The sequence below is a fragment of the Schistocerca nitens genome, chromosome 1 (assembly GCF_023898315.1).
Source record: "Schistocerca nitens isolate TAMUIC-IGC-003100 chromosome 1, iqSchNite1.1, whole genome shotgun sequence".
Lineage (NCBI taxonomy): Eukaryota > Metazoa > Arthropoda > Insecta > Orthoptera > Acrididae > Schistocerca > Schistocerca nitens.
Window position 1 is genome coordinate 397,077,322 of NC_064614.1, and position 16,509 is coordinate 397,093,830.

Below are 16,509 nucleotides of genomic sequence, written 5' to 3' on the forward strand. Positions count from 1 at the left end.
CCACCATGTGGAAGGAGATCACAAAAGTCTGTAAAGGTAAATTCACCCCCAAAAAGGTTGAAAATGGCCATGATCTCCTTTCAGAAAAAGAAGGACTGGGAGATGTCACAACTGGGGCAGACTGACTACAGTCAGTCTTTCCAAATTGAGACCTCCAAAGCTTCCTAATAAAAAAATAAAACAGTCAAAAAAATCACAATGACAAGTACATGTAGATTTGGCACAGACAAAGGTACTGTCTCTACACCATGTTAACACATTACACACACAGCCTTTTCATTCATTCATGTGATTATCTTGAGGAAGTACATGATCTTTACCTCCATACTATATATGATGCCAAAATAAACATTCACTGATATTAAGTGAGCAGAAGAGACAGTGGGAGTGGGAGAAGTATGATGATGAGAATACATACTTTGGAGAAGAGAATAGATATCTTCTATGAAAAAAACTTCTAGTGGCTGAAAAATACCTGTCATGACAAAGCAAAGCTTTTTATCCCTTTTAACTACAAAAGTGGATAAAAATATTCTTACCTGCCCTGAGCAAAGCCTGAGCATCTCTGGCAGCAGCAGCCTGATCAACTGAGTAATTCTCGTCACGATTCCCCTGTAGAAATTGCAAATACATATGTATTAAAAGAAACATATGGTCTTAAGAAAGATTAAGAAAAATCCCCTTGAATAGCCACATAATCGTTTAATTGTAATTTTTGAACAAAAATTACCATTAAATGATTATTCTCAGTGACAATAATAAACATCATTGTCTACTTATTAGAATAAAATTTCCTTTTCCTTTGGACACCATAAAATTTTAGTCCACAGCATTAGAATCAAATTGCTATCCAGTATTTACATTTAGGATGCAGAATGTTTAGTACTGCTGACAGAACTAATAAAAGTGAAAGTGACAGTGCTATCTTGGCTTTCAGAACAATTAGTTCCTCTGGACACACACACACACACACACACACACACACACACACACACACACACAAAAAAAAGCATTTTCTTTCACAGAATATGCTGTAGGCTTATTCTTGGAAGCTCTGGCTTTATATCAATTATGCTTTTGCCCATTAATTTATTAAATATACAATACAAACTGATTAATGCTGCCTGCCTTCTGGCAGAAATACACTGAGTGTTGCAGTGGATGCAAATAAACTGATAATTATACTTTTGCTATTACCATATTTTGTGGCACTTTTTCATACATAAATTCTTTTGTGGACAAATATTATGAGTTACAATTTTTTAAACATACCACACAGAGAGATCTCATGAGCCGTTTGAAGTGTCCCGAAGTGTCACTGGTCAAATCTTGTTCAAGAGAAGTCCTGTACACTGAAAATAAAACAGACTTTTTAATGATATGCCCAGAAATCGGGTTACAGATTTTTCAATAACTGAATACAAGCATAAAATCAGAATTTTCTTTCATTATGACTATTTTTCAGTTCATATAATTATGCTACTAACCCATCTCTCAGTTTACTATGGAACCACACAATAACATGGTGGCTACAGTTTCGGCACAACACCACTATTAACTCTTTGACTGCGGCATGTAAGCTTTCTACACACTTTATTGAGCACTGAATCACTGTCACGTACTCTGCTACCAGCACTTTGAACACAATTCACTTTGTGCAATTAGACACCGAGTTACCCTTGTGGCCTGTCCTACCCTTTGGTGAATATTTATTAGGTGCTGCCTGTGACCTCTTGTCATCTGAATTCTACCATCATCAAGCCTGAATAAACACAGTGCCTTTGAATATTTTTAAATTTTGAAGTTTTCCATAAATGAATTACTGTACTAGCAAAGCAACAAAGATGAAGACTCAATAATTCTGGACTGAGCGAGGTGGCGCAGTGGTTAGCACACTGGACTCTCATTCGGGAGGACGACGGTTCAATCCCGTCCCCGGCCATCCTGATTTAGGTCTTCCGTGATTTCCCTAAATCGTTTCAGGCAAATGCCGGGATGGTTCCTTTGAAAGGGCACGGTCAATTTCCTTCCCCATCCTTCCCTCACCCGAGCTTGTGCTCGGTCTCTAATGACCTCGTTGTCGACGGGACGTTAAACACTAATCTCCTCCTCCTCCTCCTCTCAATAATTTTGGAGTAAAAAGATTACTCAACAAACAGTATAAGTAGTGAAACATTGCCAAGCACACAAGAAAGAATGAAAATTTCTAGCTATGCAGCTACAGTGTGCTACTGAACACACACTGCCTGCATGGCAATTTGACAGGTGGGCTACAGTTCAGGACTGTCAGGTGGGGCGGGGTGGGGCGGGGTGGGGTGGGGTGGGTGGAGGGAGAAAGAGGAGAGAAGGGGTTTGGAGAGATGGCTGGTGGCTCAGAGGGAAGCAGGAGGTGTACGGCAAGGAGAGGTGGCAGATACCTGGGCTATGACTGTGACATGCGGGCACCAGAGCCAGTTAGTTCATGTGGTACACAATGACATGAAAGCATGAGTGGGGACTGGGTGACAGGTGACTGTTAGGTGTGGGGAGTGGGTGCATGTTCTGCCACTGAGTGGTCAAATCTGTTCTTTGCTGTAGTTGGGCAGTAGCCATTCATTCTGGTGGACAAGTGGTTGTCAGTAATGCCCACTTAAAATGCTGTGATGAACATCAACAAAAGCAAAGCGAGGATAATGGAATGTAGTCGAATTAAGTCGGGTGATGCTGAGGGAATTAGATTAGGAAATGAGACACTTAAAGTAGTAAAGGAGTTTTGCTATTTGGGGAGCAAAATAACTGACGATGGTCAAAGTAGAGAGGATATAAAAGTTTGTGAAGAAGAGAAATTTGTTAACATCGAGTATAGATTTAAATGTCAGGAAGTCGTTTCTGAAAGTATTTGTATGGAGTGTAGCCATGTATGGAAGTGAAACCTGGACGATAAATAGTTTGGACAAGAAGAGAATAGAAGCTTTCGAAATGTGGTGCTATAGAAGAATGCTGAAGATTAGATGGGTAGCTCACATAACTAATGAGGAGGTATTGAATAGAATAGGGGAGAAGAGGAGTTTATGGCACAACTTGACAAGAAGAAGGGACCGGTTGGTAGGACATGTTCTGAGGCATCAAGGGATCACAAATTTAGCGTTGGAGGGCAGCGTGGAGGGTAAAAATCGTAGAGGGAGACCAAGAGATGAATACACTACGCAGATTCAGAAGGATGTAGGTTGCAGTAAGTACTGAGAGATGAAGAAACTTGCACAGGATAGAGTAGCATGGAGAGCTGCATCAAACCAGTCTCAGGACTGAAGACAACAACAACAACAACAACAACAACAACAACAACAACAACAAAATGCTGTGCAGAAATTGCAGCAAAGCTGATAAATAGCATGGCTGCTTTCACAGGTGGACCTGTCTCTGATGTGTTATGATAAGTCTGTGATGAAACTAGAGTAGGATGTGGGTGGGTGAGTAGCACAGGATATGCATCAGCTTCTTCCCGGGGATATGACCATGTGCTGTGTGGCAATGGGTTGGGAGTGGGAGTGGCGTAGGGATGGACCAGTATGCTGTGTAGGTTGGGTGGGCAGCAGAATAACACTGTACAAGAAGTGGGAAGGATCAGAATAGGATGTACATTTCGAAGCATGTTTATGTATCAAGGCCCTGGTGAAGGTCTTTATGAGACCAGTGTACTGGGCATTCCTTCAAAGGAAATGTTAATCACTGCAGATACACAGTCTACCAGTAGCTTGGCTAAATAGGAATAACATTTTTGTGTGGAAGGAGAGAGAGCTGTCAAAATGCAGCTACTGTTGGTTAGTGGGCTTGATATGGATAAAGCCATTAGGGTGGCAGAGGTTGATGTCCAAGGTGGCAGCACATTGCGATGAGAAGGACTAGATAAAGTGGATGGGGAGAAGGTGTTTAGGCTGAAGAGGAATGAGGATGGAGTGTCCTGGCCCTGTGTCCAGAACATGAAAATTTCCTCAATAAACATGAGACAGACAAGAGATTTCAAAATTTGGGAGACTGAAGATTTCCTCTAGATGTCCCATAGCCGCAGTAGCTGTTCTGCAGACTTGTTTATATACCTTTCCCTCAAAGGAGAAGTAGTTGTACATGAAGATGTAATTGGCAAGGTATATAAAGAATTTAGTAGTGGGTTTAGAGTCTGAAGGATGTTGGGAGAGGTAGTGCATGATAGCAGAAAGGCCACAAGCATGAAGGATGTTTATGTATAAGGAGTTGGCATCAACTATGATGAGCTGGGATCCAAGGGGAAATAGGGTGGGGATGCTCTAGAATCGGTGAAAGAAATGGTTTTTAAGTTAAATGTGAGTTGCTAGGCTATGGACAATTGGCTGGAGGTGTGTAGAATGTGGTTGTGCAGGAGGTCTATGGAGTGAGGAGGGAAGAGATTCTGAGAAGGGCCTAGGATTTGAGTATGGATTGGAGGTTACGTAGGATTTCTGAGATGGAATCACTATCACAGAGTGTGCACGTGAAGGGATCAGACAGTCTGTAGAAAGTTTCTATCGGGTGATCACTACAATTCAAGAGAATAGTTGAACCTTTGTCTGAAGGGAGGATGATTAAACCAAGAGCTCTCCAAGTCACAAACAGCTGTTATTTCTGTTAAAAGGTCTGTGTTCTTGGGAAGGGACCTAGGGAAGTATGGTGAAGTGAAGTTGCATGTAAGGAATTCTTCAAATGTGACAAGGGCATGGTTAGGTTGGAGGGTCATGGTAGGATATTAGTATGAATCTGGAGATTCAAGGTTCTATAAGGTTACTTAAAATCCGTCTTGATTGCAAATTTTTTTTATTTATATGACCGGTTTCGGTTCATTCAGAACCATCTTCAGATCTGATATTTCAGTTAGAGGAGTAACCCGTTCAAATCCAGCAACTTTCACATGCTTTTGGTTGGAGGGATTGGTAGCAAAGAAGTGTTTCCACTGTAGGGATCAGAAGGAGAGTAGGTTTTTGGTACGTCCAGCATCACTGAGCTTTAGTGTGGGGTGCACAGTGAAGCTTTTGGATAGGACTGAAAGTTCCGTAGAATTGTGCTCCCTACTCTAGTCCTGGCACAGGCTTGTCTATCACATCAGAGACAGGGCCATCTGTGAAAGCACACACAACATACCAGTTTAGCTGCAATCCCTCCACAGCACTTTATGTGGGAATGACCAACTAGACGTACACCAGAGTAATGGCTACTGCCAAACTGCGGCCAGGAATAGAGTTGACCACCCAGGGGCAGAACACACTGCCAATCACAACATGCTGGAGTTCAACTGCTGCTTCACAAGCTGTGCCGTTCAAACAGTTCCCTTCAGCATTTCTGAACTACACAGATGGGAGTTAACCTTTAAACACTATCTTCACCTCTGTAATCCTCTTTGCCTCAATTTCTGCTAACCCCCTACACTCACTCCTTTTACTCAACAGTCTCCATCTGTCCTGTCCTCTCTTCCCAATCCACACATCCCTGTCATTATCATTCTGCACTTCTCAAATGTGTGTGCTCCAGTGGCTGTGTGTCTCTTTCCAACCCCATGCACCCACTGCCTCTCCCAGCTGTCAACTAGCCTTCCCCAACCCACCCCCTCCCATTTACCACCACCACCACCACCACCACCACCACCACCAGTTTCTTGCCATCCATATCCTGGCAAACTTTCCAGTGCAAACAAACCTACTATGTATGATACTGAAGAGGAGAGATATACACATGCCCATATGTGAATCACTATCACACTTATCTACTGTGAACCACAGGTAAAACTTTTTCACTCAATTTTTGTCAAATGAGGCCCAATAACAGCTCTGTGTACAATATTTTTCATTGGCTACAGCAGAATGTGCTTTCAGTCGAGCAGCAGTACAGTCTACCTGTACCAGGCAACGAGGCCAAGCAGGCAATGAGGCCGTAGCACAGCTTATATCATCCTGTGCAGTCTTCAGTTGCTTCAAGTAGAATGAAAATAGTTGACTGTCACAGATTAAGTTATCTAAGTAGGATGCCTTGTTCTGTGTTGACCGTCTGGAGTGGAGGCTGTGATGCTTCATATTTTGTATATTTATGTTACTTACAAGACATATGCTGTGGAATATAAAATATTCAACCTTTTCTGTTTGTCTACTAGAATAATAATTAATCCACAGACAACCTTCCAGGCCAAGCCATCTATGTGCCAGAGTAGGTATTTGAAACCAGCAGGTTTCATCTGCATAAGCAGAATTAAGTATTCCTGTTTACACACATTATGTATTTTCCATGTTTCTTTCCCCATAGTTCTTACAGGCACTGGCAAAGTTAGAGTAACTTTTTGTTTCACATGTACTCTTGTCTATTAATACTTATTTGAGAAGTAACCAATGATAAGATATTAATTTTTATTTCGGTGCTATGTCCCCAAACTGGGTGTAACACAGAATGACAACTTGGAAATTTTGCATTTTGACCTGCTTCCTTGATACAGTTTCTGTTGTAAGTGAAATGTGAACTTTGGAGTGTTCCATTCCAAAACTATCTGGACAAATGCGTCCCAGTAAGAAGTCATTCTTTAATTTAAAACAAGATGTTTGTTAACTCTGTATGGGGGCCAGTTTAAGTAATTTTTAACTAATTTAAGTGTCAAATCCGAAAGTCCCTGTAACTGTGATAACTGACTAGTAATGAAGAGTTCATAGTGCTAGTAGAATTTGTATCAGACACTATAAACAAGTGTAGCAATACTTTAAAATTATCTTTCTGTGAAGTGCAGCTTGACAAAGAAGTTTATGAAATGTTCTGTATTCACAGTGTTGTTTATTCTTTCTTTTCACTTTTGGCCACTATGTGTAACCAGAGATGTATTTCATGCATTGCCTCTGTAGTTGTGCTTCATAAATGTTGGAATAAATCTCATCAAATACCCAACATTTATTGGCGACCCCAATGTGATCTCGCCACCTAATATGTTAAACAACCACATTGGCTTCAGCTTATGCACAAAACTTCTGTGCCGCAATTTACACTCTTAACAACAATGCCACCCATGTCGCATACTTCTCACACAACTTACAGAGGAGCCTACACTATACTCATGTCAGAATCAGCAGCCACAAGTAAGATGTAAGCAATCCCAGCAGTCAGCTGCATATCTGTGGGATCCATCTCCCTTTTGGCAACAAAGCCCAATGCCTTTGTTTGTTCAACTGGAGAGAGAGTTTGTGATGATGCATGTCACCGCTGACGAGATGAAGTACAGCTACACCATTGCAGCACTAAATGAAGAGATGGCCAGCAAAGTATGCGATATCCTAGCTGCACCCCCAGCCACAGAACAGTATGCAACAATTAAAAGTGCACTTATCAAATGCTTGTCTGTCACAATCACAGATGAAGAGACTTTAGGAGAAATTGCTGTGCACAGCAGAGCTTGGTGATCACATGCTGTCACCACTGTTATGCTGTCTATTCACTTTGGGAAATAGTGCAGTCATTGATGACTCAATAAGTAGCACCTGGATGTCACGCCTGCCCAATGATACAGAAAACCATCACAGCAACATTTGCATCGTTACAGACAACCTGGACCACCAACATCGATTTGAATGGTAATTCATAGTCACTGATGTAGTGCATCTGATATTACTGTTTTAGTGCATCTGATATTAGGAGCAGACTGTGTCACACTTTGGACTACATCCAGATCTCTGGCACCGCCTTCTGGACACAACAACCAACCTAAACAGCTACTGTTGATTTCATCACAGTGACTGTTGGAATATGAACAGTAACAGGTGATTCACCGTGTATTGCACTCCCTGGCAATATGTAGAGATTATGTGAGAGTCATTCAAGGTTGCACTAGTACAAAACAATATTGTGCACCACATTAACAGCTCCTCGTCCACTGATCCATACACAACCACGTTATTTGAAACTGGATAAATGTAAAGCAGCAAGACATGAGTTTGCCTTCATGCTGGCACAAGGAATCTGAACTATCTAGTAGCAGCTGGTCTTTTCCTCTCCATGGATGGCACCCCTGTGGCAACTATCAGTTCAATGAATGGGCTATTCCTGATCACTACTCTGTGCCCCACATCAAAGACTTTGCACACAACATATATGGTATATGCACCTTCTCTACTAAAGATCTAGTGTTGGGTTACTATTAAATACCAGTTGCACCAGAGGACATCCCAAAACAGTCCATTTTGAATTTTTGAATTTACCAGGCTGCATTTGGGCTATGCAACGCTGCCCTAGTTTTTCAATTATAAAACCGGTGAAGGCGCGTTTTTGGCACAACAGAGGTGCAGTTCCTGGGCCACACAATCAACATCCAGGGAACACTGTCTCCACAAGAGAGGGTTGAGGCGATTTTCAATTACCCATTGCTGATAATACGTTAGTTATATCGGTTTCTGGGTGTCACAAACCATTTATAGGCATTTTGTTTGCAACCATTCCTTATTGGTGGCACCATTAAACGAGTACCTACGAGAGAAGCATAAATCTCATGAAGAAGAGATGTGAAGTGAACTGATGAAATGGTAGAGGCTTTGCGAAACTGAAATCTGCTACTGCAGACAACACTGCTGGCTCACCCAGCTCCATAAGTACCTCTCTCACTCATGGTCGATGCCTTTGTAACAGCAGCCAGTGCCATGTTGCAACAGATGAACCAGTGCTGTCAACCATAAGCATTTTTTCAGCAAGAAATTTTCAGTACGACTGGGAGCAGTATGCTGTGTATGCTGCTGCTAAGAAATTCTTGTACATGCTTGAGAGGCAACAATTCACCCTGGTTACGGATCACAAACCTCTAATGTATGCATTTCAACAAAAACCTGACAAAGCCTCACCCCACCAGCTTGGCCATTTACATTTCATTGGACAGTTCACAACCAACATTGCACATGACAACGTTGAGAAGAATACGGCGGCTGACAATCAGGAAGTCAAGAGGTCATAAGTGTGGTGGATCATGAAGCCCTCGCAACAGCACAACAGCCTGATGCAGAGTTGTGAGAGATTTTGGCAGAACCCAGTGGTCTACAGCTCTGTCATCTCCCGCTGCCAGTATCACACTCCTGAGTATACTGCGATGTATCACTGTCAAGAGTGTGTTCTTTTGTGGCAAAGGGTTTCCGCCAGCAAGCTATTGTTTCACTGCGTTGCAGTCACACCCAGGAGTCCACGGAACCACTAAGTTGGTCAAACAACCTTTTGTGTGCCACAGGTGGAGCTATTGTTTCTGTGTTCCCTACACAAAACAATGGATAAAGGTAGACAATGCGAATCATATCTGTCCAAGGCCCTCGCTTGGTTTCTAAGAGCAAAGAGGATTAGAACCACAGCATACCACCCAGCAGCAAATGGACGTGGGGAATGACTGCATCTAGAGGTAAGGGCATTCTTACATTTTCACAACATTGGACTCAGTCACTACCTATCATTCTGCTGGGCATCTGTGCAACTATAAAAAGGATGTGGGAGCTATGCTAGCCGAGATGGTATATGGAAAAACAATCATCTGCCTTGTGATTTTTGACAGTACTCCGAGTGATGCGATTGAGGTCTCAGATTTTGTTAAACTGCAGTCACACACAAGGCAAATGCACTCTGTGGTACCGAGAGAACGACAGTCATCATCATTCATTTGTATTCCACGAGTTGCCAAGATACAAACATGTTTTTGTTCGGCACGACGCCGTGCACGAACCATTACAGCCCCCTTATGAGGGACCCTACAATGCGTTCAAGAGGGGGCAACAAACAATTTAAGGTGGACATTGGTGATAATCTGACAACAATTTCAATTGACAAACTGAAGCCTGCTTATGGCACTACCTCCACCAGCTGGGACAATGCAATGGGAAGTCAATACAGTTACATCAGCACACCTCATCCCACACCCGAGTGCAAGTGCCACACAGCTGAGGTTAACTGATGATGCTGGTGATGCTGCAAGAAGCAACAACTGCGAGCAATGCAAAATGAATGGTTACATGGTCAGGGCATTGTGAGCAATTCAATCAATGATATCATTGGCATTTGGGGGGGGGGGGGGTTAAATCATCTTGTGAGAGTGAAAAATTATCTAGCTGCAAAGTGCCCTTTGTCAAAGTTTACGAGACATTATGTAGTCAAGGCATATTCAGATAGTGTTTGTTTGGTTATGTAGTCATAGAGTTGTTTACTCTGTTTCCATGGTTGTTATATATGTCCACACGTTTTTTATGCATTGCCTCTGTAGTTGCATTTTGTGAATGTTGGAATACAGTTACTTTTCTCTTACATTAACTGAGATAAGTAATAAAGTAAAAGCAGAGAGGAGGATGAGTATAGAGCACATGTGGATAATCAAGTACAGCAATTTTTCAAGATTTTATTCAGAATTACTTACCAAACATCTGCTTCTTTCTATATAATTACTGAAAATGTTTTGTTTCTACAAAACTGGTTATTAATTATGAATAATTAATTACAGTTGAACTTACTGAATTCATATGCCTGACGAACTGTAAGAATCTCATGGTTGGAGAGGGTGCAGAGAACTTCAATAAGACATTCTTCATCTGTTCCTAGTCCACAAATAGCATCATGTATCTCTTTAGCATAGAACTGTGGTATGGGTGTCATTAACGATATAATGAGGTCTTCAAACCTGCCACTCAGCTCACTCTTTAAGTCTGAAATCAGGTCCTAAAAAAAGTGCAGAAGCATGCCACTTTGTGTTACTATTCTTCACGTGCATCTGTTTATATTTTAATATATTTTTTCATAGACAAAGCTAACATACTTTCCCATATAATGTCTTGAATTCTCTAGCTATATCAAGACGCTGTATATTAGTTCTGTAGCAAAGAACATTTATAATGGCCTTTTCATCAGTGCCAAATCCCTTCATTGCCTTACGAAGCATTTCAGCATCATTACGCGGATCAAATGGCTGTGCTGGCCTCAGCGTTGGTGTACCCTGTACAAAAGAAAAACGGGCATGTTAGCTTTTTTTGCAGATTATGCTAAATAATGCTTCGCAAAGAAACCATATTTGATAAAACCTGATTACAATAAGAAATGTACGAGGGTAATGCCAAAAGTAAGGTCTATTTTTTTATAAGTACATAGATCTGTTTATTTCTATAATGGTAAACATCAGTTTACAGCTTTAACATTTAGCTATTTTTCGGCATAATCACCATTTCTGTTGATGCATTTTTGTAGACACTGTGGCAGTTTCTGTATGCCCTTGTTATACCAGCTCTCAGTGGCTCAACTGTGTAACATATCAGAAAAAGCATAAACGGTGTATACCTGTAGAGTTATGAGTGATAATAGGTAGCAAATTGATTTTACTTCATTTTTTAATAATCACAGCTATGCAGGAGCAGAGGCAGTCAGTGATCATACACCAGTGTCAGTAAAATATTTAAGATTTACCAGAAACCAAAATATTAATACAAAAAGATGAAATACTGAAAACGAAGAACAAGCAACAAAAAGGGAATATGCTACAAGGAAAAACATTCTAGTCAACAGCAGTAACACAGTAATGACACCATGAAATAAAGCAAAAGAAACTGTAACAACCTGCAGATGAGATACTGGGAAAAAATTGAAGAGAGAAAACCATGGATACAGGTAATAAACTTCCTTCAACAAAGGAATAAATACAGGTAAAGGAATAATACATTAAGAAAGATAGAGAATCAAATATTGTGATGCAAAAATGCAGAGAAGCTAAGGAACAGTGGGGACGAATGATATGTAGGGATAGACAAATAGATGAAAATGTAATAAATGGTAAGCACACAAAAAGATAAATTAAACAAATATTACTAACTGCAGATGAAACAGCCAACAGATGGAAAGAAAAATGAGATTTCTCCAAGGATGCAAAATACAGATAAGAAAGAAAAATGAAGTCCTGATGAGTCTCTTCCAGATGATTTAGTAGAAAGTCATACTTTTGTATAAAAATCTGGATACAACAGACTGTCCCAATTATATAATTTATGACAATGGGTTTTTAGATCAGTACGTTTATTGTTTAGCAGGTATTCCTAAATAGTCCATCTATGCATGGAAAGTTAGAAATTGTAAACAGCTTTCAGTATTTAGATCGGATTGTCTTCAGGTAGTAACATCCTTTAAAAGATTAGTAACAGAATATAAAAAAAGCTTCCAAATTTTATAGCGCAGTAAGACATCTAAGGTGAATCCTTGCCACAGGCTGAAAAGATCCATCTGCAAAATAAAGAAAATAAGAAATATAAAATTGTCTCCAAGCAACAGAAATCCAGTTCTTTTAATTCTTCTGGATTTCCCAGTGAGCCATTGACATCTTGAAGTGGTGAGTGTCCTGCCAGATATCAGTGTCATCCATGGAGAACACTTTGACAATGTGTCTCAGTCTATCAGTTGCTACCAAACACTGCTAGTCTAGTGTAATGGGTCCATTATTTATATCTACTGCCTACCACTTCCATGGTCATTTCTTGGCACTCTGCGTGTGGTCTGTTCCCACTAGAGATGTCCTGAGATGATCTGTCTTCATCTGATGTGCCTGGTCAAAAGCTGGTGTTCCATTTTGGGTCTGGTACGCCTGACAGTTATCTGATGTTCTGTTCTCTGTACAATGCAACTGGTGCTCTACATGGGATATCTTCCTCATGTCCACAGTTTCAAATAATCTTTTTGTTCAGTTCTGTTGCTGCAACCCTTTCAGTTTTTGGCAACTTCAGCACAGGATCCCAAGGTTTGCTGAGTTGGTACCAGCTGTCACCATTCATGAGGTTTTCCACCACCTTTATCTCCTTTGAATATCCCACTATCTGGTGGTTCATGCTGGATAGTGCTCAGCAATGGCTGATTTATTTACCTGCCTCAGCCAGGTGTGCCTTTAACATTCTTGGTATCTGATCTCCACAATCCTAGTTGTTTGGCCAATGTACAACATGCCACATCAGGAAAGTATGTTATAAATTTCTGATTTTCAGAAATGGTCATCTTTATGTTTCCCAGTAGACTTGTCTTGGTTAGTGGACAGAACAACCAAGTGATGTTATGCTTCTTTAGAATCCCATTGATCTTTGCAAAAATAAGCCCCATAGGGCAGGTATGCCATAATCTTTGCTTCAGCTTGCTCTTCTCTACCATTGGCATGATGGCTCATTTAAAGGCCTCTGGAATCTGCCAAACCATTTATCTATTTTTGCAGAAGACTGAGCAGGTGCTGTAGTTGGGTGATGGCAGCTGCTCGTGTGTGTTGGTGTGCTATATCTGCTGTGACCAAACAACTCACCTGCTCTCCTTTTGACCAGTACATCCTGAAACAGCAGCTGACCATCCTTTCCTAGTTATGTGGTGAACTTAATATTTGGCTGGCACGAGTTAAGATGTTCCAAAAACTCGTGCCCTTTCCCTACCATGCAGCCAGATCACAAAGGCATCATCCACATACCTGAAGAAGCATATGGGTTTGTATATAACCATCTCTAATACTTTCTCCTGAAGTTTTTCCATGAAGATATTGGCAACCACTAGACAGGGCTACCCAAAGCCACTCTTGTGTGTAATATTGGCCCCAAAGATGAAATAAGTTTAAGTCAGTAGATGCCTGAACAGGTCCATTGGTGCACTGCCAAATTTCTATGCAATCAGTTCCAGTGAGTTTTTCTAGTAGTACCCAAATGAAACTTATGTTGCATGAAGTCGTTAGTGGTTACTACACATCTACACATATGGCCACAACAATTTCTTCAAATACTTAGCTGCTGGGTACATTGATATGCCAGTGTTGCTGATGACTGGGTGTAGTGGCACATCTGCTTTGTGTACTTTGGCAGCCCATACAGTCTACACTGAATTGTTGCTCTAGAACTTAATTAATTGATGACCTTGTCGGGCATGCCCATTGCCTTCAAAAAGAGTCGTGGTCTTGTTCACTCTGTCCACAGGGTCATATTCCAAATGTGTCTGCTGTGTCCTCTGTACAATGATTAACATAATAGGTCTGCTGCATAACTACTGGAGTTCCCTTTGTCTGCTGACAAAACCATGCTGCTGATTCTGTCATGCCTGAGTTTGAGTGCCAGCCTCCCATCAATGGAAATGTTCGATTTTGGATGTTTCATTCTTTGTTATCATCCTGCAGGTCTCCTGGCAAATTTCTCGTGCCATATTTGGTGGAAGTGTGTTGGTTACGTGGTCCACTGTGCTGATGAAACCTGAAATAGGCACATTTCTAGGAGCAGTTGTGAAGTTAAGATCCCCACTGAGTACATTCAATGTGGTTTCATCAAACTGGTTGCTACTTTATTTAATCATCATAGGAGTATCCTTTATCTGCTGCCCTTTCTTATATATATTGTCAGACTTCGCAGACGAGCACACTGAGGCATTCTTCCATGTGCACTCTGCTAGGGCCCAAGAGGCACTGTCTACCAAGTCTCAATCTTTACCTGTCAGGGAGGCCACCATGTGCAGGTGCCAGTTTAAAACTCCCTGGTCACCACATATAGCCTCTGGTGCACACCTCCAGTTCTTTCCTGTGCCACATGCAACATGTGGTGATCGGGGAGCTTTTACATCTTCACATGTACAAAATGGCCTCCTTGGCACATAAAGACAGGACTGGATACAGTGCTTCTTCGTTTAGCAGATTGGGCAAGGAAGAATGCATCAGTGTGCCTGTGTGTGAAGTTTGATCATACATGTACCTCTAAAATAAAACACTTCCAGTGTAAAGATCTGGCACTTAAACTGCAGGATGACACCTGCAGCAGCAGTGTTTTGTCAGGAGACAAAGGGAACTCCATATGTGTTATGCAACACACTGATTACGAAAAACTTCATTAACTTCTGGAGTGCCCACCACACAAACTTCTGGAATGTTACCATAGGGATAGAGTTGACAAGACCAGGGCTCTTCAAGGCAACAATGACAAAATCATCAAACAGGTACAGACAGACGGCCGAAGGTACAGAAGGAGAGAGAGCTATTACGGCCAACTGTCAGCAAAAGTGGTCCATTAACATTCCCAGCAGCTAAGTGTTTGAAGACAGCAAAGTATTTGAAGAAGCTGCTGTGCCCATTTGTAGTGATGTGTATTCACCACATCCACAACTCTGAGCACTTCTTGCAGCATCTCGCACTACTTACCACTGGATCTGACATACTGGTTAGTTTTGATGTAGTCTGGGCCCTCTTGACCAAGGTACTACTGGAAGACTCACCAGAACTGACTGCAGAGACATTTCACTTATTTTATTTATGGAGGCATATATTAAGAACAGACATAGGGAGTGGCTATGGGCAGCTCTATCTACAGGGGTTGTCAACCTGTTAATGGAGAAATTTTAGAAATGAGCATTAGAGAGAGCTAGATACAAATCCATATTCTTCAAGTATGTGTATGATATTTTTGTGATCTGGCCTCATAGCAGTAACAGGCTAAATTAGATTCTGGAATATCTTAACTCACAGCACCCAAGTATTAAGTTCACCATGAAACTAGAGAAGGATGGGTTCTGGAGGCACCGGTCCAAAGGAGAGCAGATGAGTCATTTGGTCACAAAGTGTTTGGCAAACCAATGCACACTTGTTTATACCTGCAAGCTAGCAGCTGTCGTCATTCAGCATACAATAATTAAGTTCTAAAGACACTGGCCAATGGGGCACACACCTCGTCGCACTTACATAGCTCGACATCAGAAATAGAGCACCTGCACCATCTTCTGCAAAAAATGGAGACACAGTGACAGATTCACAAGGCGTTTCAACAAACCACTAGGCTACATGGGAAAGAAAAAGAGCAAGATGAAGCAATAACTAACATTCCTGCCCTCAGCAAGGTTTACTTCTGCAAAGATCAACAGGATTCTTAGGAAGCATAACCATAAGTGCATTTACTGTCTACGTACCACAATAACAAGACTACTGGGAAATGTGCAAGATGACTTTCATTTACAAAAATCAGGAATTTATAATATACATGGCCAAAGTAGCATGTCATACACTGGGCAAACAACTAGGACAGTGGATCAGATGTCAAGAACATCAGAGGCTCACCTAGCTAAGAGGTATAACTAAATCAACCATTGCTGAGCACTGTCTGAAGATCTCTCTCTCTCACTCACACACAAAACCCATGGTTTCTGTCACAGACCTCCATATTTTGGGACAATGTTATAAGAGTGTCAATAGAGAGAAAGGTCACAGAAAAACTCATGAATTGTGACACTGGATACCAACTCTGCTAAGCTTGGGATCCTGCACTGGAGTAAAAAAAAAAACATTTGCAGCAACAAAAAGAAAATAAGAGATTATGGACATGTGGAATGAACCCTGACAGAGCAACAGGTGCACCTTACCAAAAACAGAATGTCAGCTTACGGCCAGGAACACCTGAATGTATCAGGTAAGGCAATAGATATAATACTGGAGCCATTCCATTCAATTAGCAGTCTCAGGTAACTCCTGATGAAGATGAGACACTGTCTGTACACTGTGTATTGATA

General features: G+C 41.3%; 1 protein-coding gene across 5 annotated transcripts in view; it reads right to left on the reverse strand.

Moving 5' to 3' along the window:
* LOC126249524 (annexin B9-like) overlaps nt 1-16,509 on the reverse strand; it is a 151,316-nt gene that overhangs the window by 27,600 nt on the left and 107,207 nt on the right. For all 5 annotated transcript variants that reach the window (XM_049951204.1, XM_049951196.1, XM_049951211.1 and 2 more), the window contains 4 exons: nt 10,787-10,963; nt 10,485-10,689; nt 1,273-1,352; nt 540-612 (listed from right to left, as the gene is read on the reverse strand). In XM_049951204.1, coding sequence (XP_049807161.1) covers nt 540-612; nt 1,273-1,352; nt 10,485-10,689; nt 10,787-10,963 — 535 coding nt within the window. The remainder of the gene's footprint in view (nt 1-539; nt 613-1,272; nt 1,353-10,484; nt 10,690-10,786; nt 10,964-16,509) is intronic.